Raw genomic sequence first — 23740 nt, forward strand, 5'->3', positions numbered from 1 at the left:
AAGAAGAAGAAATAATAACAAGAAAATTTTTATTCTCACCTAAATATACGTACTTCAGACGTGGAGGTAGGGGTTTGAGCTCAAGGCATGTGGCTTCTCTATGCTTGACTTCTAAGGGGCCAAGTCTCGTTGATCTCCCAAGTCTTCTAGTCTCAGCCTAACTTGTTTCTTCCATGGAGAGTTGGCATTCAAGTGTGCCACAATCTCATATTGTGTCTCGTCTAGATCTTCCTCATGCTACTTACTCGTGAGTGTGACTTCAAGTGGATCCTTCACAGCGTCCTACACAAAGTTGCAAACTAATGAATCAACAACATCAATTCTAAAGCAATCATTAGTGTGTAAGGTGTGTTTAAGAGAATTAAAGATACTTTTTTCTTCTCCCACTCTTAATTTCAACTTCTTTTCTTTGACGTCAATGAGAACCTTACTCGTTGCGAGAAACGACCTTCCTAAAATTAAGGGCATCTCCATGTCGTCTTCCATGTCAAGCACCACAAAATCTACAGGGAAAATAAACTTCTCTACTTTGACAAGGACATCTTCGATCACTCCACGTGGGTACTTGAAAAATCTGTCTGCTAGTTGCAATGACATCCTAGTAGGCTTTGGCTATCCCTAACCAAGTTTCCTAAACGCAGAAAAAGACATCAGATTAATACTTTCACCAAGGTCACAAAGAGCTTTGTGAAACACAATATCACCAGTCATGCAAGGAATAGAAAAACTATCTGAATCTTTTAACTTAATTGGGATCCTATTTTGTACCAATGCAGAGCAATTCTTAGTTAAGTTCACAGTAACATGATCCTCTAATTTCCTCTTATTTGCTAAGATATCCTTTAAAAATTTCTCATAGCTAATATGAAATTTCTTAAAAACTTCAAGAAACTTATCGAATTGCGCATCAATCTTTGCATTTTTTAGTGATGCAGGAAAAGCTAGAGGAATAACAATTTTCAACTGTGCAGTGAGTGCAAGTGAAGAGTTAGCAGGATTACCTATTTTAATTTCAACTTGTTCCTCCTTTTTCTTTATCTTATCGTTCTTTTCTTGTTCTAGCACTTTTCCATTCCTCAGTTCAACGACCTTCAATTGGTCTTTTGGATTTGTTTCCGTTCTTGCTTGGCAAGGTTTTCGGTTATCTACTCGCAATAACCTTGGCCAAATGGCCTATTTGATTCTCCAGTCCGTTTATTGATGCATTCTAGTTTTGTAGTCTAGTTTCAGTAGATGAGATAAATTTCGACATCGTCTACTCCAAAAAAGACTTTTCCTCTCTCGACTCAGACCTATACATCGGTTTTTTTCCATATCATTAGCCTCCTTGTGGGCGACTTTGATTGTTTTGACCGCCCCATGAGAATTTGGGGTGTTGCCTCCATCCAGGATTGTATGTGTTTGAGTACAGGTCGTTCCTAGGACGGTTTTGAGTCCACACATGATTCATTGGTGCCTCATCTTGCCCGTAGAAAAGATTTCCATGATCTTGACAATCTTTCGCAAAATGTTCACCTCCACATTTGTCACAGAATATCTCTTAAATGTGCATCGTAGTACCACTCACATTCAAACTGTCTATCTTTCTATTCAATGCTTCTAGTTTTGCAGTAACAACAGAAAAATCAGTTAACTGGTGCATTGCTGCACTTCTCCTTTGATTGTTTCTATCTGATTAAGGATGGTAACTGCTAGCAGCCATTTCCTCTAGCAACTCGTATCACACTTCAGCAGTCTTTCTCAACAAATTTCCACAGGCAGCAACATCTATCATAATATGATTAGAAGTAATCAGGCCTTAACAAAAAGTTTGTACTACTAACCCAAGAGTCATCTCATGATTCGCCCGCACATTCGGTCTCACTATGCTTGGGCGTGTTCCGTCCGGAGAAGGTTGTGAATACTCCATCATGGATATGCGCCTTGGCTCCTCCACTCGTCGCTCTTCATTATGTTCCTCCTCATGCTCGTTCATGTTCATTCTGTCTTTGATTCTCTGCTGTTGTCTTCTTCTGTAGAACGTTCTTTTGATCTCAAGGTCAATCTGCTCAAGTTCCAAGTCAAGTGATCTTCGCATGCACCGGAAGAGATATCTTAAATATAAAATGATAGGGTATTAGATCAAAAAATTAAAATGATGCTATAGAAATAAAAACTGAAAACAAAATTGAATTAACAGTCCCCGAAATCGACGACAAAAATTTGATCGATCTTTTCTTGCACTATAAATCTTCAGAAAAAAATTATGAAAAATTTCAAGCTCAAAATGATAGCAAGTGCTATAGTATAGTGTATAAAAATATGGATATCGTTCCACCGAGACTGTATTACATGAATATTATTGTTCAATTGTATATTCTTTAGCAAACGATATTTTGAATTGATTTGTTAACTACTAGAGTTTAAATAACAAAGTGGTCACAATGTTAAATACGCAAAACAAAATGAATAATTAAAATCAAATACGAAATAAATTTGTTAGGAATTTCGGTTCACATACCTCTCGTTATTTTTTATGATTACTATCGACTATTTTTCATTCCCTTTGATAGGATTCCCTAATTAATTAAACTTTTTTTTCAAGCTATGTTAAACTAATTCAACACAATGAAATAACTAAATTTCTTTAATTGTTTATTTATCAACTGTAAATTGCATGTATGATCTATGGAATCTCCTAACTTTCGACCTATTGGACTGTGACTATCAACGTGTATTCAATTTCATATATCTATACAAATTATAAATCCACGAAATATATTACTCGTTTCTATTGCAAATTATTTTCTCGAGCTCACTCGCAATATAAAATATTATCAAAGTCAGCTAAACTTTAATAATTCAAAGAAAAACAACAATATAAACAAGAAAGAAGCAAAAGTCGAATATTTAATTAATTCAAACAATGGATCGGTAGAATCTCCTTAAATTCCAACAAAAAGAAATTTTAGATACTAGAATTCATGCTAAAATTGGCAATACAAAAATTAAATGAATATTCTTAAACTAAAAATACTAGTGTAGTCAAAGAGAGGAAGACACGCTGCTCAAAAGATCCTGAATTCTACAAGTTGCCTTGAATCCGGTTCCTTTCTCCTTGATGCGGCTTTTTCTGATAAAAGAAACTCTTCCTCCCATAAAAACGTGTGCTAGTGTTTTATCAAGTAGGCAACATCCAAAAAAATGGAAAGAACACTAAATTTCAATCCTCTTTCCCAAGTGATGAATATCAATTATATAATCAATTGTGTTCGATCTTCGTTCTTCGGCGTCCAACTTCTTCTCTCATGTTCTCTCAGATTTTTCGTGTGTATGACTCTCTTATCCTTGCTAATCTAGGGCTGCGGCCCTTTTATAGTTGCAACGTCCGCACAAATCAGCTTCTGCACACCTTGTCGCGCGTGGGTGCACGTCTTCCTCGCACGGGTTCGCTCCAGTGTCTGTTTTCGTGAGATCTTGCACATGTGGCTGCGCACAAACAGCGCGCGTATGCGCGTGTAGTTTTGTCTCGAGCGCTCTTATCCACGCGCTCTTGTCATGCGGGTGTGTGCAGACCCTGCTTCTTTCATCTTTAATCCTTCATACTCCTATGCTCCGCCCATTATGTGTCTGCAAAGTCCCATTATGCACATATCATCACGATTCCTGTGATGACACTAAAAACAACACAAACACAAAATTCCGCCCAAAAATTAGCATAATTCACATTAATTTCTAAGATAAATTTAGTGCAAAAGTTGCACTTATCGATATAATTTAATTATTTAGTTTAGTGATTGTTTGATATAGTTGTTTTTTAGAGCTTGTAAGCTTTAAATAATTTTCTTGATAAAAAAGTTGCAAACAACTTATAAAATTTCAAAATAAGTTGTTTGACAGTTTATAAGCTGTTTTGAAAAAAAAGTTGAAATACCTCATCTTTTTTCAAAAAGATTAATTATCCCAAATTATCATTATATATATTTTTTAATCTCAACTTTACCATCACTTTTTAAATCACCACTTTATTATTTTACCTTTTATTGAAATTAAAATAAAGTTCCTTTGTTTTTTTTATTATGATATAAAAAACAAGTGTGTTAAGATTTTATTGGGAAAATTATTAACTAAATTTTTAATCAATATTTTACTTATACACATTAAAATTAATATTAAATATGTTTCCGAAGAACTTCAATTTTTCTAAATATAAATATAAAATCAATTAATTTTTTAAATATTAAAATTATAAACTATTTACACACACATATATATAATTACTTACATTAACTCATAATATACCAATTTGTTAATAAAAAGATCTTATAATAACGAACAAATTAACATTTTTAAGTTGTTTAAAATAAATTATCCAAAATCTTTAACAATTTATTTTTAAAATAAGATATCACAACTTATAAGCTGTAACTTATAAGATGTAAAAGCTTACGAACTGTTTTAAATAAATTTAATCAAACACTCTTGTAATAATGTATAAATATGAAAAATCACATAAATTTTTTATTCAGGAAAACAAATGCGACTTTGGTTTTCCCACAGGAAGAATTTCATATTATTTTCAAAACAATCCAAATTTTAAGTTGTACTATTTTATTTTATAAAAAACAAAATGGTCAAACTGGCATGGCTTTAACCACCCTTTTCCGTTTATAACCAGATCAATGCTTTTTATCCATGTTTCACTGTTTTAAAACACTGACCATAAGCTTTCATTTGTAAAGTACTCCAAGATTTCTCAAAGTTATCATTCTCCTTTTGATTTCTCCTGTATTATTGACTTGGTTAACTTTACTTAAAATCTTTGGTGGAAGATCGCATATGTCCCGCTGAATGCAAACAACTAGCACATGACACTAGCGTCTTATCGCAAGCTAAATCGTAACAATGGATTACCCAACATTTTTAAGACCCTATTTTTACCCAAGAAATTTGAACATAAAGCATATTTAGTCACATCTCTTATATTATTAATAAATGGATCGGTAAGGGTAACAACAAAAATGAAACTCCACGGACAAATGTTTTCGGCTGTAGAAGCAAGCGAGCCTCAGGAAAATAGAGAACATGCTCTTACACATAACCTGTCTAAAGTCGAAAACACATTTTTTCGTGCTCACATATTACTCAAACCCTTCAATATTTTTTTCTAAAAATACCTTCTGTATCATGCACGTTTAAGTGTCGTTATTTGGCAACAGAGTGTAAAATAGTTAGATACAAACCTATTTATAATAATAGATGCAGGACGCTCTCCACCTCTTACAGAGGCCGCAATAAGGGGTAGTCTTCAAGTAGTTCCCGTTCTGAAAGCATGTCGCCTTCATTTTGAGGGGTCCATAACACCTCAACTGCCTACATTTAAGAACAAAAAATTGCACGATGGTAAATGACAGAAACAAATTTAGAGGTTACTAGTTGTAAATATTCTTCTCTCACCAGAATTCTACTCGAGGGGATTGACGCTAGCTTTTGCAAGGCTTCCTTTAAGTCCTTGCTGCTGTTGATAGAAGACAGCTTATGTACTCCCACAGCTGCTACCACAACTGTAATCTGGTATATGGCAAAATAATCAAAAGGATAAACGGGTCATACACCAGAAAGTAAAAAACCAAACTAGATCGCTCAAATTTCACAACAGAAATAATCAAAGACCGTGAGGTAAAAAAGGAGGCAAGGAAGCTGATTACATGGAAAACAGAAGAAACATTACGTCTCTAATCAAACATAATCTGTTTCAGCATTAAGTCATGATACAACTTGAATTTTCATTAGCACACTAACTAGGTATTGATCTAGAGCAAAACAAATATGTGAAGATACAACGTCAGAGTAACCAGAACCTTTCCACATATATATGACAAACTCAGCACCAACCATTAGGAGCACACTTGATAAAACATTATAATATACAATGGGCAATACATCCTAAAGATAGTTCCTCAAATGTAAAAAAAAGTTTGTAGGCATATGTTTCATTTTCAATGAATATAGTCATGGGAAACTAGTTATTACCACTATGTATTCATTGCTAAATCCACTTGAACTCAGGATTGTCGATCTTTGCTTCTTTATGTTATTTACGTTTACAAGTGTCTCCTCATCAAACTTCCCCCGTTCCTCAATTGAAAGTTGATTGAATCTTCTTTCCCCTTCCTCTATGCTCTTTTTCATGTCAACCTGCATGTCATATGGCAAACTTAATACATGAAAAGAAAATTATATCTATCTCTAGTATTACTCTTACAAGATGAGGTTTTTTGCACTAGGGATTTTTGCTATGATGTTAAAAGTTAAACTATCTAGAACCATGATATCAATTTATAAAAATGAAGCCAATAAAAAAGAAAATAAACTTGACATGAGAAATTTAAAAAGAATTACGCTTGCAGGAAAAATAATATCAGTATCCAATTATTTAGTTACTTTATTATTGGACAAATATTAAATTCAGATAACCCGCTCTATTACCAAATCGATATCCAATAAAAGGCCATTCCAAGATTAAAGGAGATGCCGGACTGTCTCTATAATCTGAGATATTGTTTACAACTATATTTCAGTAAAGAATCAAGTATAAGTATCATCAGACAACCAGGTTCAAAAGAAAACAAGAAATTTTGTTTGAAGTGCTGGGACCATGTCGTCTCAAAGAAATTTTACTCCTTAGTACATAAAATGATTTGATCCAGAATAAAACTCCAATATGCAATACCGATGTAAAGCAAACACAGACAGACGCCAAGAATTGAGAAAACTCTCAGTTATCATTTTTTATTAAACTCAAAACTGTTTATACCAAGACTAATGATAGCCTTTAAATAAAAAACTAAAATATAATCCAATCAAGAATTTGACTTAACTAGGAAATCAAACAACATAATTCTAAACCAATCCTAAATAAACGAAAGATAGATGAATGAAACAAACTTATAGATATTGATAAAATCATCTAAATAGTTTAAGATAAAGATGAATCTCTTCATTCATGTTTGAATCAAATAGACAAATACCCACTATAATATGATGTGCATCAGTCACATGGTCTTTTTTTGCTCTCTCTTGTAAACACAATCAAACAAATTAGAATGTATGGAAACTTCTCACTCTGAAGTAGGAATTATACAAAATGAAATAAACAGGCATTCACCAGCTTCCTGATGTCTGGAATAGTTCCAGTGAAATAAAAATGGGAATACGGAATACCAAGCACAATTTCCACTCTAGCCTCCCATAAAAGTGAGGTCTTGGTAAAAAATCGATGAATGATTTAGCTGTAAAATTCAGCAGCCCGCTACTTACATAATGCACTCTCATTATTAAATGTTTACAAAGTGCAGCGAAAAATGGAGAGCAGGAAGTAAGAACTGAAGTGCAAATATAAGCACTCAAGATTCAAAAACAATTGCATGCACATTAATAATATTGCAATATCCATGACAAGCCGGGTACGCAACAGCCTAACAACTGAGTTTTTAACTCTCACCAACCCCAACCCCAGAATGGCAAGAAACTGGATAAAATAAAATTTCAACTTACAGATGAATGAGCTGAGATGCAATACTCCGGATGCCTGAGTAAAGAGAGTATTGTTTCTGCAACAAAATAAAAATTGTTCAACTGTAGCAATAAGTTCAAAGAGATAAACAACAATTAAGAATTTTAAGAATAAAAATATGGCAAATCATCCACTCCCTTTGACACTTGTATGCACCCATAGAGAAAAAGAACTATCATGCTTCTACAGCCAGTGTGACAAAATGAAGGATGACTCAGCATACACCACATGCTAGGACGCATAACTTCTGGGGTAAGGGGCTAATTAAGAATCACACATATAGGGATATGATTGAAATGACATGTATTATACAACAACAATCAAGCATTAATCCCTGCGATCAGCTATATGAATCCTCCTACGAATTGTGCTTTATCCACTACTATATTCTCATCTATTGTGGGGACCCGGGCTCTAACTCGATTATCTTTGGGATTAATTGGATCTTTGTTAGAAAATGTGGGTCAAAATTTTGCTTTTAACATACTACCCATACATAAGATTTATTGCATTTCATGAAAAGCAAATACATGTCTTGTTTCGTTCATACAATCAAACTAGTGTTTAAAAGTATTAACACATGTCTAATACAACAACTAGTTTCTTCTGCTACGCCCGTGATCACCACGCTATTTCCTCTCAATCATCCTCGTCTCGACCCTGATCCTGCCCCACCTGTTGTTATGCACACATACAGACACAACAACAGCCGGATACTCCGGTGAGAACAAATCTCAGTATAAAACATGGTACACATGCATATACACAATATAAATCATGAAGCATGCTATCAGGAATAGAATCAATGGCAATAGGTTCCATAATCTATGAAACCAAATCAATATCAGCATGCAATGAAATCGAAATCATATCTTGACTCGACTCGACTCTAACTCTAGGGATCCCGGTGTGAATAAGACGTCACAGTCTGCCACCTACCCTCCCAATCGGGGTGACGGTACGTCTTATTCCTAGACTTCGGTCATGTCTATATCGAATGTCTACAATCGGAGTCAATTCTGCTCCTATGCGTCGATATCACCGAACGTCTAGCTTGGCAAGTCTGCCAATGTCTTTCCTATCTTAAATGCTTGAATATAAATATGTAACCAAAGCATTAACATATAACAAGATAACAATCTAGTATGTGATTTTGGGAAACTCAAATCAGATCTAATTCGAGTTATATCTACCCGAATCAACATGAATTATACCTTCCGTTGTTCAGTCTTTATCGTGATCGAAATCTTGAAGTCGAATCTTGTCAATATAAATCTGAAATGGCAATGTATAGATGTATTCTATCAAAATACAACTCAAAGCAAGCCTTGTACAAATCATTAATCAATCTCGATACAATTCAACGGCATAACGGCGTAGTTTCTCGATACTAATCAACTCAAATATCAATACTCAATAGAAATACTCATAATTCTTATCAACATCAATTCATAAGACTGAATTCTGCACCATCTCAACTCAATATATGCTGGAAAACTCNTTTCTTCTGCAAGTCTGAATGAAGAATGAATGGTTGAAGATATATATATCATGCCATGTGTCAACTTGAGAAGGAAAGGTGGATTTCTCGCACAGAGCACCGCGGGTGCGCTACCTCAACACCGCGGGTGCGCTCAAGCTATGGCACCCCATCCAAAATTCTAGAATCGACGACCGCGGGTGCGCTCAGTCATGTACCGCGGGTGCGCTGACCCTACTGCCACTCAACCGCAGGTGCGGTATATTTCATTCCGCGGGTGCGGTCTCTCTTGTATTCAAAACTCTACTTTCTGCCCTTACACCGCGGGTGCGGTCGAAAATGGGGCGCGGGGGCGGTGTCCTTTCCATGAAAAACTTCATAATCTCCATGCAAAACTTCATAATCTCCTCTTATTAACCTACAATTCTTGGGCATTACATTTCTCCCCCTCTTAGATATGAGTTCGTCCTTGAACTCGCAAGCAATCAATCAAAGCATGTATAAAAGCAAGATAATCAAACTGAATAAATACTCACATCATGCGAATAGTTCTGGATATCTCTGTCTCATCTCTGATTCTGTTTCCCAAGTCGCTTCTTCAGTACCATGACGACTCCACTGAACTTTCACTAATGGAATAGTCTTCGTTCTGAGCTGTTTCTCTTTCCGATCAAGAATCTGAATCGGCTGCTCAACGTAACTCAAAGTCTGATCTAACTCGGCTTCTTCAGGTTGAATGACATGAGAACTATCTGGCATATATCTACGCAACATCGATACATGGAAGACGTCATGTATCCTTGATAGAGAAGGAGGAAGAGCAAGTCTATACGCACGATCGCCAATTTTTTCAAGAATCTCATACGGACCGACGTATCGAGGAAACAACTTCCCACGCTTGCCAAATCTGACCACGCCTCTGAAAGGAGAAATCTTTAAGAATACTCTGTCTCCCTGCTCAAACACCAACGGTCTACGTCTGATGTTCGCGTACTTCGCCTGTCTATCTTGTGCCGTCTTCATTCGCTTCTGAATTATCTTTACTTTCTCTGTCATTTCACGAATCATATCTGGCCCTAAGTCTGGTACCTCTGAGATGTTATCCCAATATAGTGGAGATCTGCACTTCTTTCCATATAATGCCTCAAACGGTGCCATCTCGATGCTCGTTTGATAGCTGTTGTTGTACGAGAATTCACAAAGAGGGAGTGAATCTTGCCAACTAGTACCAAAATCTAGTACTACAGCTCTCAGCATATCTTCTAAAGTTTGGATAGTCCGCTCTGACTGTCCGTCTGTCTGAGGATGGTAAGCAGTACTCAAGTGTAAAGTCGTACCTAGAGCCTGCTGTAGACTGTGCCAAAAGTGTGAAGTGAATCGTGGATCACGATCTGATACGATCGACTTCGGTACACCATGTAATCTGACCACTTCTCGGACATATATCTCGGCCATCTGATCATATCTGTACGTCATCTTGTACAGAATGAAGCATGCGGATTTGGTCAATCTATCTATCACAACCCAAATCGCATCGCAGCCTCGGGATGATCGTGGTAACTTCGTGACGAAATCCATGGAAATGTGATCCCATTTCCATTCAGGAATAGCTAAACTCTGAAGTAACCCTCCGGGCTTCTTTCTTTCGGCCTTCACCTGTTGGCAATTCAAGCACTTAGACACAAACTCTGCAATATCTGTCTTCATCTGTTTCCACCAGAATTGTGTTTTCAGATCATTGTACATCTTCCTGCCACCAGGATGAATACTGAACCGACTACAGTGCGCTTCTGACAGTATCTGTTGTTTCAAATCTGAAACATCTGGCACTACAAGACGGTTATTCACATACAAAACATGATCACGTACCTGATACTCAGAAATATGTCCTGATCTGACCATATCAATCGACTTCTGAACACTCTGATCGGTTCTTTGTGCCTCTTTGATGCGAACAATCAAATCTGGTTCACACTGAATAGTGGCAAGTCGCAACGGTCTACTATCTGTATCAAATGCTAATCCAGAAAAGCAACAATCTTCTATCATATTCGAAACACCTATCGTCGACAAGGATAAGGAACATACCTTTCGACTCAAAGCATCCGCTGCTGCATTCGACTTCCCTGGATAGTACTTGATCTCGCAATCAAAGTCTTTCAGCAGATCAAGCCATCGTCGCTGTCTCATATTCAACTCTGACTGAGAAAACAGATACTTCAGGCTTTTGTGATCAGAGTAGATCTCAAATTTCTCCCCATACAGATAGTGACGCCAGATCTTCAATGCAAAAACGATAGCCGCCAATTCAAGATCATGAATTGGGTATCGACTCTCGTGTGGCTTCAGCTGTCTCGAAGCGTATGCAATCACATGTCCTCGCTGCATAAGAACACATCCTAGTCCTCTGTGAGATGCATCACAATATACAACGAAATCACCCGTACCTGAAGGTATCGTCAGGACTGGAGCACTAGTCAATCTCTTCTTCAACTCTACGAAGCTCGACTCACATGCTTCTGACCAGATAAAAGGCGCATTCTTCTGAGTCAACTGAGTGATTGGCTTCGCTATACTGGAAAAATCTCGGATGAATCGTCGATAGTATCCTGCCAGACCCATGAAACTGCGTATCTCTAGCACAGAAGTCGGTCTAGGCCAACTAATCACTGCCTCGACTTTGCTCGGATCGACAGATATACCGTCTCCAGATATAATATGCCCCAAAAACACCACCTGTCTCAACCAAAACTCACACTTTGACAGTTTAGCATACAATTTCTCTAATCTCAGAATTCTCAATACAGTTCTCAAATGATCAGCATGCTCAATCAGACTCTTGGAATACACCAAAATATCATCTATAAATACAATCACAAACTCATCCAAGTACCTCTGAAAGACACGGTTCATCAGACTCATAAACACCGCTGGCGCATTCGTTAAACCAAAAGGCATGACAATAAACTCGAAATGTCCATACCTGGTTCGGAATGCAGTCTTCGGTATATCTGAATCTCTGACTCGCAGCTGATGATATCCAGATCGCAAGTCGATCTTGGAATAGACAGAGGATCCCTGCAACTGATCAAACAAATCGTCGATGCGAGGCAATGGGTACTTGTTCTTTACTGTTGCCTTGTTCAGTTGCCGGTAATCGATACACAATCTCATCGAACCGTCTTTCTTTCGCACGAATAGCACTGGTGCGCCCCAAGGAGATACACTCGGTCTGATATATCCCTTGGCCAGCAAATCTTCAAGCTGTTCTTTCAATTCTTTCAACTCTATCGGTGCCATTCTATAAGGAGCTCGAGAAATAGGAACCGTACCTGGTACTAGGTCGATGCTAAAATCTACCTCTCTGACTGGAGGCAATCCCGGAATCTCATCGGGGAACACATCTGCAAACTCGCTAACCACTGGCACATCTGCCAAGGTAGGACTCGATTTCAGTAAATCAACTGAATAGACAAGGAACCCTTCTGCTCCTTTCTGTAGTAATCGAGTCATAGACAATACTGAAATCAAAGGAATCCTAGCTCTAGACCCTTTGCCGTAGAACTTCCACTCTTCAGCCATCTCTGGTCTGAATCTAACAATCTTGTGGAAACAGTCTACTGTCGCTCTGTACTTGGTTAGCATGTCGATACCAATAATGCAATCAAAATCAGATAACCCAAGTACAATACAGTCTAAATCTATCTCATGCCCATCATACTGTAGTAAACATGATCTAACAGATGTCACTGATATCAACCCTGTCCCCAAAGGAGAAGAGATAGACACTACAGTAGACAACGACTCAATAGGCAATGCATATGTCAATGCAAAACGCTCAGATAAGAATGTATGTGATGCACCTGTGTCTATCAGAACATAAGCAGGATAACCGCAAAGCGAACAATTACCTGCTATCACGTCATCAGGGGCATCCTGAGCCTGCTCTTCTGTCAGCGCAAACACTCGAGCCTGCTGTCTGGGAGGTTGGCTCACTGTCTGGCCACCTCGAGCTCTGGGCTGTGTAGATGCAGGGGCTGGCTGGAATGAATGAACAGATGAAGCTTGCCTCTCAGGCTGAGCTACAGAGCCAGATGCTCCTACACTCTGAGTCTGCTGTGCACCTCTCTGTGGACAGACCTTGGCGAAGTGGCCCTGCTGTCTGCAAATGTTGCAGCGACCCATCACGCCCTGACACTGTTCGGTGGCATGTCTACCTCCACAAGAACTACAGTAAACCCCTGTATACTCTGATCTCTGGCCCGACCCTGTCTGTCTCGGCCCACTGGAGCTCGACGAACTGCTCCCTGATTTCTTGAACTGCTTCCCCTTCACTTTCAAACTGTCTTTCCTCCCGCTGCTGCTACCACCACTCTCGAATCTGGGAGGTGGTTGCTGATACTGACCCGAGGGCTGGGGTGGTCTAGGAGTCTGAGTGGTATAAGAAGTGCTTCGTTGCCTAAGCAACCCGGCTTCTGCTCCCTTCGCCCTGTTCAAGGCATCAGAAAAATTGTTGGGTCGTCCCGTGTTCACCAAAGTGAATATCTCCGGATTCAGGCCATTGATAAACTGATCCGCAACGGCCTCGTCATTCCCAGCAACGTGGGGAGCAAATCTGAGCAATGTGGAGAACTTAGCCACATATTCCTCGATGTTCAGCTATCCCTGTCTGAGGTTGGCAAATTCAGCACCTTCGTCTTTTCGGTAGGAGACGGGAAAGAATCGCTGATAGAACTCTGTCTTGAACACCTTCCAAGTGACCTCTGTACCACGATGCTCCACGGCCCTCTTTGTGGTAAGCCACCAATTCTTGGCAACTTCTTGCAGTTGATGCCCAATCAGTTTAACACGTCGTTCATCGGTGTAGTCAAGAGAATCAAATAACATCTCGATGTCATCTAACCAGCTTTCACATTCAACTGAATTCTCTGTGCCCTTCAGTGTAGGTCGTCGAAATGACTGAAACCGCTTTAACAAAGTCTCCATCGGCGTAGCGGTCACATCCATCGGATCATTGGATGTACTGCCCTGTTCTGGTGCCCGACCTGCTACTGGTTGCATTACTCGTCGAGGAGGCATATCTGATTATCAAACAGATTAGTATACAGTCTATACAATCTGTCTCAGTCCTCCTCTGATCATATACCTCTGATCCAGAATCGGTTCTGATTCAATCTTTGCAATTACATGCTGTAATCAACTCAGATAACAAAACAACACGTAATAGGAAAAGCAATTAATCATGCTAGCACAACAAAAGCAAGGAAGACGACTCAATCTACCCCGTTCATTCTATTCTATCTCAGTCTAAAGGATCTATCGCTCTGATACCACCTGTTGTGGGGACCCGGGCTCTAACTCGATTATTTTTGGGATTAATTGGATCTTTGTTAGAAAATGTGGGTCAAAATTTTGCTTTTAACATACTACCCATACATAAGATTTATTGCATTTCATGAAAAGCAAATACATGTCTTGTTTCGTTCATACAATCAAACTAGTGTTTAAAAGTATTAACACATGTCTAATACAACAACTAGTTTCTTCTGCTACGCCCGTGATCACCACGCTATTTCCTCTCAATCATCCTCGTCTCGACCCTGATCCTGCCCCACCTGTTGTTATGCACACATACAGACACAACAACAGCCGGATACTCCGGTGAGAACGACACAACAACAGCCGGATACTCCGGTGAGAACAAATCCCAGTATAAAACATGGTACACATGCATATACACAATATAAATCATGAAGCATGCTATCAGGAATAGAATCAATGGCAATAGGTTCCATAATCTATGAAACCAAATCAATATCAGCATGCAATGAAATCGAAATCATATCTTGACTCGACTCGACTCTAACTCTAGGGATTCCGGTGTGAATAAGACGTCACAGTCTGCCACCTACCCTCCCAATCGGGGTGACGGTACGTCTTATTCCTAGACTTCGGTCATGTCTATATCGAATGTCTACAATCGGAGTCAATTCTGCTCCTATGCGTCGATATCACCGAACGTCTAGCTTGGCAAGTCTGCCAATGTCTTTCCTATCTTAAATGCTTGAATATAAATCTGTAACCAAAGCATTAACATATAACAAGATAACAATCTAGTATGTGATTTTGGGAAACTCAAATCAGATCTAATTCGAGTTATATCTCCCCGAATCAACATGAATTTACCTTCCGTTGTTCAGTCTTTATCGTGATCGAAATCTTGAAGTCGAATCTTGTCAATATAAATTTGAAATGGCAATGTATAGATGTATTCTATCAAAATACAACTCAAAGCAAGCCTTGTACAAATCATTAATCAATCTCGATACAATTCAACGGCATAACGACGTAGTTTCTCGATACTAATCAACTCAAATATCAATACTCAATAGAAATACTCATAATTCTTATCAACATCAATTCATAAGACTGAATTCTACACTATCTCAACTCAAAATATGCTGGAAAACTCATAACAATCACATATGGTATCACTTTCTCGATTCGTTTACGTTTCTACGATCTCAATGATCTCGAGAACCCATAATTACAAGCATATCAGAATTTCCACAACATGTAAACTCCACTTCAGGTAGGAAATAAACAAGACTTACATCCTTACGAAGCTATTGAAGAGAGGAACAAGAATCTAAACTCGGATCGAAAATCGGATGGTTGGATTCTTCACAATCAACAATCTAATAGCAAGAACATGGGAATTTCTTGAAGCCTCGGTTCTTTTCTTCTGCAAGTCTGAATGAAGAATGAATGGTTGAAGATATATATATCATGCCATGTGTCAACTTGAGAAGGAAAGGTGGATTTCTCGCACAGAGCAGCGCGGGTGCGCTACCTCAACACCGCGGGTGCGCTCAAGCTACGGCACCCCATCCAAAATTCTAGAATCGACGACCGCGGGTGCGCTGACCCTACTGCCACTCAACCGCAGGTGCGGTATATTTCATTCCGCGGGTGCGGTCTCTCTTGTATTCAAAACTCTACTTTCTGCCCTTACACCGCGGGTGCCGTCGAAAATGGGGCGCGGGGGCGGTGTCCTTTCCATGCAAAACTTCATAATCTCCTCTTATTAACCTACAATTCTTGGGCATTACATCTATATTTAAATTAATTTATCATGTTCCACTGTTGCTAACCAAGTCTTAATTGGTATCGCTCTTCCTCGGTTAATGTGTGTAGTTGTCATGGTCTTACATCGCCTGACTGGGGCATTTATTGGTCGCTGAGTACATGTCATACCTTCCTAATCACGCCTCTCAAAGGTTTTCCTCAATAGGCGCAACTCCAACTTTCTCGCTAATTTTCTCATTTGTTATTTTGTCCATCCTCATACGTCCGTGATAGGAACCAAATCTCTAAACGAATCAAAATCTAAAAGAATTAACAAAATAAATAAGAAACATGAATTGATTTAATAGTAATTATAATCTGAGAGAGATTCTCAGCCAAGGATTGAATCCTTTCACAAGAAGAAGAACACTCTTCCCTACCCTTGCTCACGCTAGTGAAAAAACAGGCAATAAATACGAATTAATCCTCTAACCAACTCTCCGTCTCTTTTATTTATTTCTTGCTCCCAACTTTGCTTATAATGTAGTCCTATTTTCTAGGTCCAATGCATTTGAGCCCGTAACAGTCTGCACATCCACCTTGACATCCTCATCTCGGCGACTATCATCTTCCGCTCATGCACTAGAATCATAACCCAATATTTAGCTCCATAAAGGATAGTACGTCTAATCGTTGCTTTGTAAAACTTCCTTTAAGCTTTAGAGGTACTTTACTATCACAAAGATCGCCTGATGGACTCCATCATTTCAACCATCATACTTGTATTATATGTAATACATCTCTATCAAACTCTTCATCCTTTGCAAAAATGATTCTAGATACTTAACACTCTCACTCACATGTAACTCATAATCTTCTATCTTAACAATTGGCTTATTGTGTCTAAAATTGCCAAACTTAAATGCCATATTTTCAGTTTTTACTCTACTAAGCCAAAAACCATTTACTTCCAACGTTTCCAGGAAAAGAATGGAGCTCGGTAATTACTTCTACACATGTCTCCGCAACCAAGACAATGAATGACATGTATTGTAATTACCCAATATTCATTTCTTGTGGATACACAACATTTATCGATTATTTTGTCACCAGAGATCTCACATCCTCAAATTAATTTGTAGAACCAATTAAAGGATGAGAGAAATATATGTTTATAAATCTGCACAACTCTCCAACTTTATGATTCAGAGGTTCCATGTTATGGGCCTAGGTTTTAAGAGGTTAGTGGACCGAATCAGGAGAGGCTCATGCGAGGGAAATATATAAAATGTATTAAGTGAGACGATAGTTGGTCATTCAGTTTCTTAACTTTCTTGTGAGTTTTACTAGCTTTCAGCTAGGGAGGGTTGTACAGAAGGAAACCTCTGGGTTATTATCTACTTTCATTCAATATATGCCATATAAATCCAGTATAAAATGTTCTTAATCTGTTTTGGGATTCTTAATTCGCTGCATTTGTTGAGGAACGTAACATTCCATTGTCTGAAACAAGAGATCATTGTCACACATCACATCCACTTAAGGAGTACTCCTCAAAGTGTTGAGAGAACATAAGATGCTTTACAAGACCTTCATGGGTTATAATGAAAAATGAAATCTTTGACAATATAGTTTTAATCTTGATTACTCTATTGCAAGTCAATCTGTTTGAAAGCATCAGATGTATGCAGCACTGCACACAACCTCGACAAAATTCAAGCACAACCATTAATGAAAATTCTATTAGAGACAACCCAAAATTCACAAGAGATGTGCTTTTCATGCATTATTTATTTTCTATAAATGTCTTTGAAACGGTATCTATCAGCATTATCTTCCCACGACATTCATATTGTAACGTCCCGAAAATTTGAAGGTACACGTGAATCACATGCATGCAAGTTATTAAATTTCTTTGGTATTTTATTAAATTGTTTAAAGCATTAAATGCATGTTTATTTTATTAATTATGTGTTTAATTATTTTTATGCATTTTATGCATAATTCATGCATGGTAGTAATTATTTCATGAAATTTTAAAAGTTCTTGCATTAGAATTTCTAGATGCATTTCACGTTCGATCGAAGAACGAAGACCGGAGAATTTTCAGGAAAATTATTTTAATTACATGACTTATTTTATTAACTAATATAAGGTGTTTTTAAGAGTATTTTTCAAAAATGGGATTTTAATTTTATACGGTACGCAAATTTTATCGAATCGGGGGACTTTTTGAGGGTTCGGCTAATATTTTCAATATTTTTCCAACACGAAATATTTTTCAGGAGTGTGTTTGGATTTAATGGGCCTACGTTTAAGTTTATTGGGCTTAATTATTTTTTAAAACTTTTAAATATCAATTAGAGCCCATTTGTTTAATCTTAAACTATACAATTAGCACCTAATTATTCCCCAAGCTCTCCACTTAACCTAATCACTCTTCATCCGCCGCCCACCCCCTCCACTCACAAACTTTCTCGTGATTTGCTGCTGCAAGTGTTCGGTGACTCCATTTTCCACTTCAAGCAATAGCTTTCCCTTCGGCCGTGTGTTTTATCTCATCATTTGGTTCAAAAAAAAAAACATCAGGCATGCCGCGTACTTTTGTTTTGCATCCTACACGCCATATACATACTGATGTGTGCTAATTATTTTATGAATTTCTCGATCTAGTTTCAAGCATGAAGGATTTTCGGTTTGCATGAGATTATTGCTTTCTTTCTTGTATTGTTGCTCACGGTTTTCTTGATGTATTTGCAAGGGGGCTGTCCTGAGGTGTTGCTGTAGGGTGTGAGGGCTGTGAGTGACGTTGTCACTAAGCTGAAACTGATGGAGGGCAGTACTAGGGTGAAGATCGAAGGGGTATAGTGGTGGGGCTCGGTTTTTGGGTTGAACGAGTGTGGTGGGGGGGGGGGGGGACCATTGGGGTCAGGGTAATACCAGGCGGTGGACCTGCTTCGGTAGGGCCCAAATCATGACCTGGGAGGGCCCTAACACTGCTGGTTTGAACCCTTGAGCAGCACGCACGAACCGAGAGCAAATGAGTAGCGAGTGAAGTGCTTCGGGTCCTAGCGAGGGTGCGTAGTGCGTAGGCTGCATGGGGCTGGGTCTGTTGTGCTTGTAGGCTCCTTAGGGTCTGGTCTAGGTCCTAGATGACTTGAGCCATGACTGGTGCCGTCGGGTAGGCTAGGGGTGTGAGTTTTGGGAAGATAAGGATAATAGGGTACAAAGAGAAGGAAGGACCGAAACTTAGGGTAATTTCTGGAATTTTCAGCCTTAAGATTTTAGGTCCGATATTAATATTTCAGGATCTTTTAAGTGTTTTTAAAGTGTGGTAAAAAGTTGGGAAAGTTTTGGTTAAGTTTCAAGTCGATTCGGCTTAAAATCGGGACCCCGGTCCAAGTTTTAAAACGAATCGGTTAAATTATGAATTGGGCTCGATTTTACGCTAGGAATACTTTTAAAATGTTTTGGGACATTTTAAGGAATTTGGTAAGCTTCGAGTCAATTTTAGAGGTCTAGGGTTAAAACGAGAATTTTTGGGTTTCTAGGGGCAAAATGGTCATTTTGCACCCGGGGTGAGATTTTGGTCCTGACAGCACCCTGAGCACAAATTTATGATATTTTAAATGTTCATGCATCATGTTCACGCTTTTTAAGATTTAATGAAAATATACATTGTCTGCTAGGATTTAAAGAAAATTTGCATTTGTGCATGATTTTCGTAAGTGATGTAAATGATGATGTTTTGACCGATGAGAATTAGTTGTGGCTATCGAATTATATGTTTTTCCGCACTCTTATGATTTCACGATTTGAGCATTTTATACGCTGTTTCATTTTACCGTACGATGTTAGGATTTTTACTCGTTCTTGCTTCTTTACATTTTTATTTGGTAATGACTTATGAAAATTTTTAAATGATGTTTTTCAGTAGGACTGTATGCATGCGATTTATTTAAATGTTATTTTCAAAATGAGAGCTTTAATAATATATATATATAGATATAAATATATAATATATATATATATACTTCCGCAACTTTTAAAATGAGTTCCGCAACTTTTAAAATGAGTAGACGTTACACATATCATGTTCAGAACTAAGGACGCAAAAGTAATTTCATTAAACATGTTACCAGTCAACACATAGTGCAGACCCTCTGAGTTAGATGTATCTGCAAGTTCAGCAATCCGGTTGAGATCCTTTTGGAGCGACCTCCCCAAGCCCAAAAGCCCAACCTTAAACCAAACGAAAGAGACAGATGACATAAAGAAGATACATGAAAAATAAAAGGAGACAACAAAACATATATAACTGTTAAAAAATTTTGGAAATATTTTAGAGAAACTATTGGCAACAATAGCTAGAAACCACTCATATCTTAGAATTCCAATGGTAAAACAGAGTCCTCAAAAACATGACGACCCTCGGTGTTATTCTTACTCTATATGACAACATTTCTTAAACCATTAATTCTTCAACTGCTATATGTCGAAGTACACATAGTTTCAAGGGACTGAGCCATGATACATCAAGGTAAGTTAAAGGACTTGCTATTCATAAGAAGACTCAAGCGCTTGCTAAGGAAATTCATTTCTCCTACCCAAAGTGGCTTTGTTGATGGGAGATTAATCTCTGACAACAATCTTTTCGCCAAAGAGCTTATTCACAAAATCAACTATACAGTATGTGGTGGTAACTTGGTGTTGAAGCTGTATATGACTACACCTTATGACGGGGTCAGATAGGACTTCCTATTTTCATATGCTTTCTGCTTTTTGTTTTTCGGATGCTTTCGTTGATATTATAAATAGACGTATCTCAAACGGTTAGTTCACAGTCATCATCAATGGGATCCTATGCAGGATCTTTAAGTCCAACAGAGACTGAGACAAGCTGGCCTCTCTCACCTCTGCTTTTCATTATCATGGCAGGGTATCTTTCTATTGTTTTGGATGCCTTAGTCTTAGTTAATAAGAAGTTAGCTTGCTATTCAGGGCGTGCACTTAGCATCTCCTATCTTGCATATGTTGATGGCATCCCTACGCCAATGGAAATCATAAAGCTGTCAAGAAGATTAGGTTCCTTTGTCAGTATGAGTCTTGCTCAGGGCAGCTAGTAAGTGAAGCCAAGAGTTCGTCTTTTACCTTCAATAAATGCACATCTAGGAGGCAAGGACAATATGGACATATGGTGAAGCTACTGGCTTTTCAGAGGATGCTCTCTCCTTCACTTACTTGGGCGTTCCGATGTTTGTGAGCCATAAAATAAAGCTTGTTATTTCAAGAATCTGGTCCAGAAAGCTCGTTAATAACTCTTGGAGGTTTTTAACTAAGAGGATCCCAATTGATGATATCCTCAAAGCCCGGGGAGTTCAATTAGCTTCTAAATGTCAATGTTGTTAAAATGAGGAAACAATGGATCATATCATCTTTTCTAGTGAAATCACCACTCATATGTGGACATACTTTCCTCAATTTTTTGGTGTTTATCACTTTGACAGGTTGGAGACCTAAAATCCGGGTGACGATTGGAGGGAAAAAAGGCACAATAAGGAGCTAATTTTGTTTATTATAATCTGGTTCCTTTGGGTCGCTCGCAATAATTCCATACATCGGGATATCAAATGTTCAAACTCTAGAATTATTCAAGCTATCTCTTCATATATCTCCTACTGCCATGGAAAGAAAGATCCCTCATGCTTTGGCAGTAGAAGAAAATCCTCCCCGGTGTTCAAATTTATACAACCCCGCATCAGCAGAAAGAGAACATGGAAAGAGTTACTCGGCTGACTGTGATTAAATAGACCAAACCACATTTTGGTGCATCCAAACTTAATACAGATGGCTGCCTTGAAAGCTTAATGTTTCCTGACCCATATCCTAACTTTCTACGGGAACCCACATCAGATTTAGTTATTGTTATTGTTAAAGAAGATTGCTGTGTTTAGACTCAGACTAAGATTCTCTCTTCTCCTTCCTCATTCTGACCAATCCCAAACAGTGAATACAACTTCATCCTGGTCAAAAACTAAAAGACGTTCCACAAGTACTCATCTGCTCAATAAAAGCTTCTCACTTTTTTTAGATGAAATCTATCACCTCTAATCAAAAGGAAAGCAATCAATAAATTTTTTAAAAAATGGTTTTTGCGTTGTTATCACATGAATAATGTTCACCCTTTCAAGTAAGAAAAAGAAGAAAAATTGAAGCTGGTCGGCAAGTAGCATCCAAAAAGTTAATAGGTAGAACTCTGCTAATGACAAAAGGACTTTGATATATGCATAATCTTAATGACAAAAACTCAACATCAATTCAAACCAGCTCCAAGACTAACACATGTAGAAATAAACAAGCCAACGAATTTGTCAAAGGAAACCGAGTCTAAATATTAAATTATACCTGCAGCTTCAGCACAGTTGTTTTTTCAGTATCAGCGAGCACACTACTTTCAGAATCCCCAGTCAAGAATCCGGACACCAAAACAAATGCAGCAACCGCAAGCATAATAGGAAAGAAACTGGACCCAAAACCCACTGCAGGGCCAACATAAACGCCAGAGAAAGGAGACGGTGCATAATATGGAACCGAATACGAGAAACCGGACCCCTCCCCCATCCTCGGAGTGCTATAACTCCTCGAAGACGACATTGATGACCGCGAAGAAAACGAACTTCCGCCCATCCTTCCACCAGAAGCAGCCATGGCGGAAACAGGATCACACATCAACAGTAACCCCACAAGCACTGCAGCCGCCGCGGGTTTTTGGAATGCTTTGAGGGCTTTTATTACGGTCTGAACGACAAATCCTACTGGGATTTGATCAGTTTTCGAATTCATTGATGCTTTAGTATTGAAAGCAAGATGGGCAATGGAAGCATCGCTGCCGCGAATGTTACCGATGAAGAAGCATTTGGCGCGAAGTTTGCCTAAACTTGTGCGAATCTTGAAAGGATGAAATGGTATATGACCCTGAATAAGATTGTTTTGGTACAATAAGGGGTTGTTCCACTGAAGGTTTATGGTCGGGGTTGCGGCCATTTTGCCGGGAGGTGTGGTGATGGATGGGATTTGGAAAAATTTTGTGACTGATATTTTTTTCGGAGTTAGAAAGAAAGAAAGGGAAACAGAAAATTGAAATGGTTGGTATGGCGCAAAGCCATGTGTGGCCGTCCCACGAAATTATCTGACACTAGTAGATTGCTTGCGTGAAAAATAAATTAAATAGTTAAAAATATTTTGTCCATTAATTCAAGATTGTGTATAAGGTTTTTTCCAATATTTTAGTTGTATTTGTAATTATAACTAAGTGGACATACAAATCTACAAAATTATTATTATAATAATCACATTCTTATTAATAATATAGTAGGATATAATAAGAGTTTATGTTAAATTGACTTAATATTTTAAGATAATTATATGTAATTATGTCTATTCCAAATTTTTAAAACAAACAATAAAATTCCGTTCTTCAGATTTTCATAATTTATTACATATTTTCTTATATTTTTATTACAACTTTCAAAATTCAAAATTTTAATTTAATCACGATATCTGATAAAAGAGACATGTCTATCAATAAAGATGTTATTTTCAAACAAAATATAATTTATCAAATTTATAGTTAATAT

At 38.0% G+C, this 23740-nt stretch overlaps 1 protein-coding gene across 1 annotated transcript; it reads right to left on the reverse strand.

Moving 5' to 3' along the window:
- Nucleotides 1-4983: 4983 nt before the first annotated feature.
- Nucleotides 4984-23252, reverse strand: LOC140986627 (FLUCTUATING-LIGHT-ACCLIMATION protein 1, chloroplastic). Its single transcript, XM_073454932.1, has 6 exons — nucleotides 22509-23252; nucleotides 20243-20345; nucleotides 7537-7592; nucleotides 6013-6177; nucleotides 5437-5550; nucleotides 4984-5352 (listed from the first exon to the last, which is right to left on the reverse strand). Exons 1-6 carry the CDS (start codon nucleotides 23145-23147, stop codon nucleotides 5260-5262), a joined length of 1170 nt encoding a protein of 389 aa, XP_073311033.1. The 5' UTR covers nucleotides 23148-23252; the 3' UTR covers nucleotides 4984-5259.
- Between the last annotated feature and the right edge of the window lie 488 nt (nucleotides 23253-23740).

The sequence above is a fragment of the Primulina huaijiensis genome, chromosome 10 (assembly GCF_012295235.1).
Source record: "Primulina huaijiensis isolate GDHJ02 chromosome 10, ASM1229523v2, whole genome shotgun sequence".
Taxonomy (NCBI): Eukaryota; Viridiplantae; Streptophyta; class Magnoliopsida; order Lamiales; family Gesneriaceae; genus Primulina; species Primulina huaijiensis.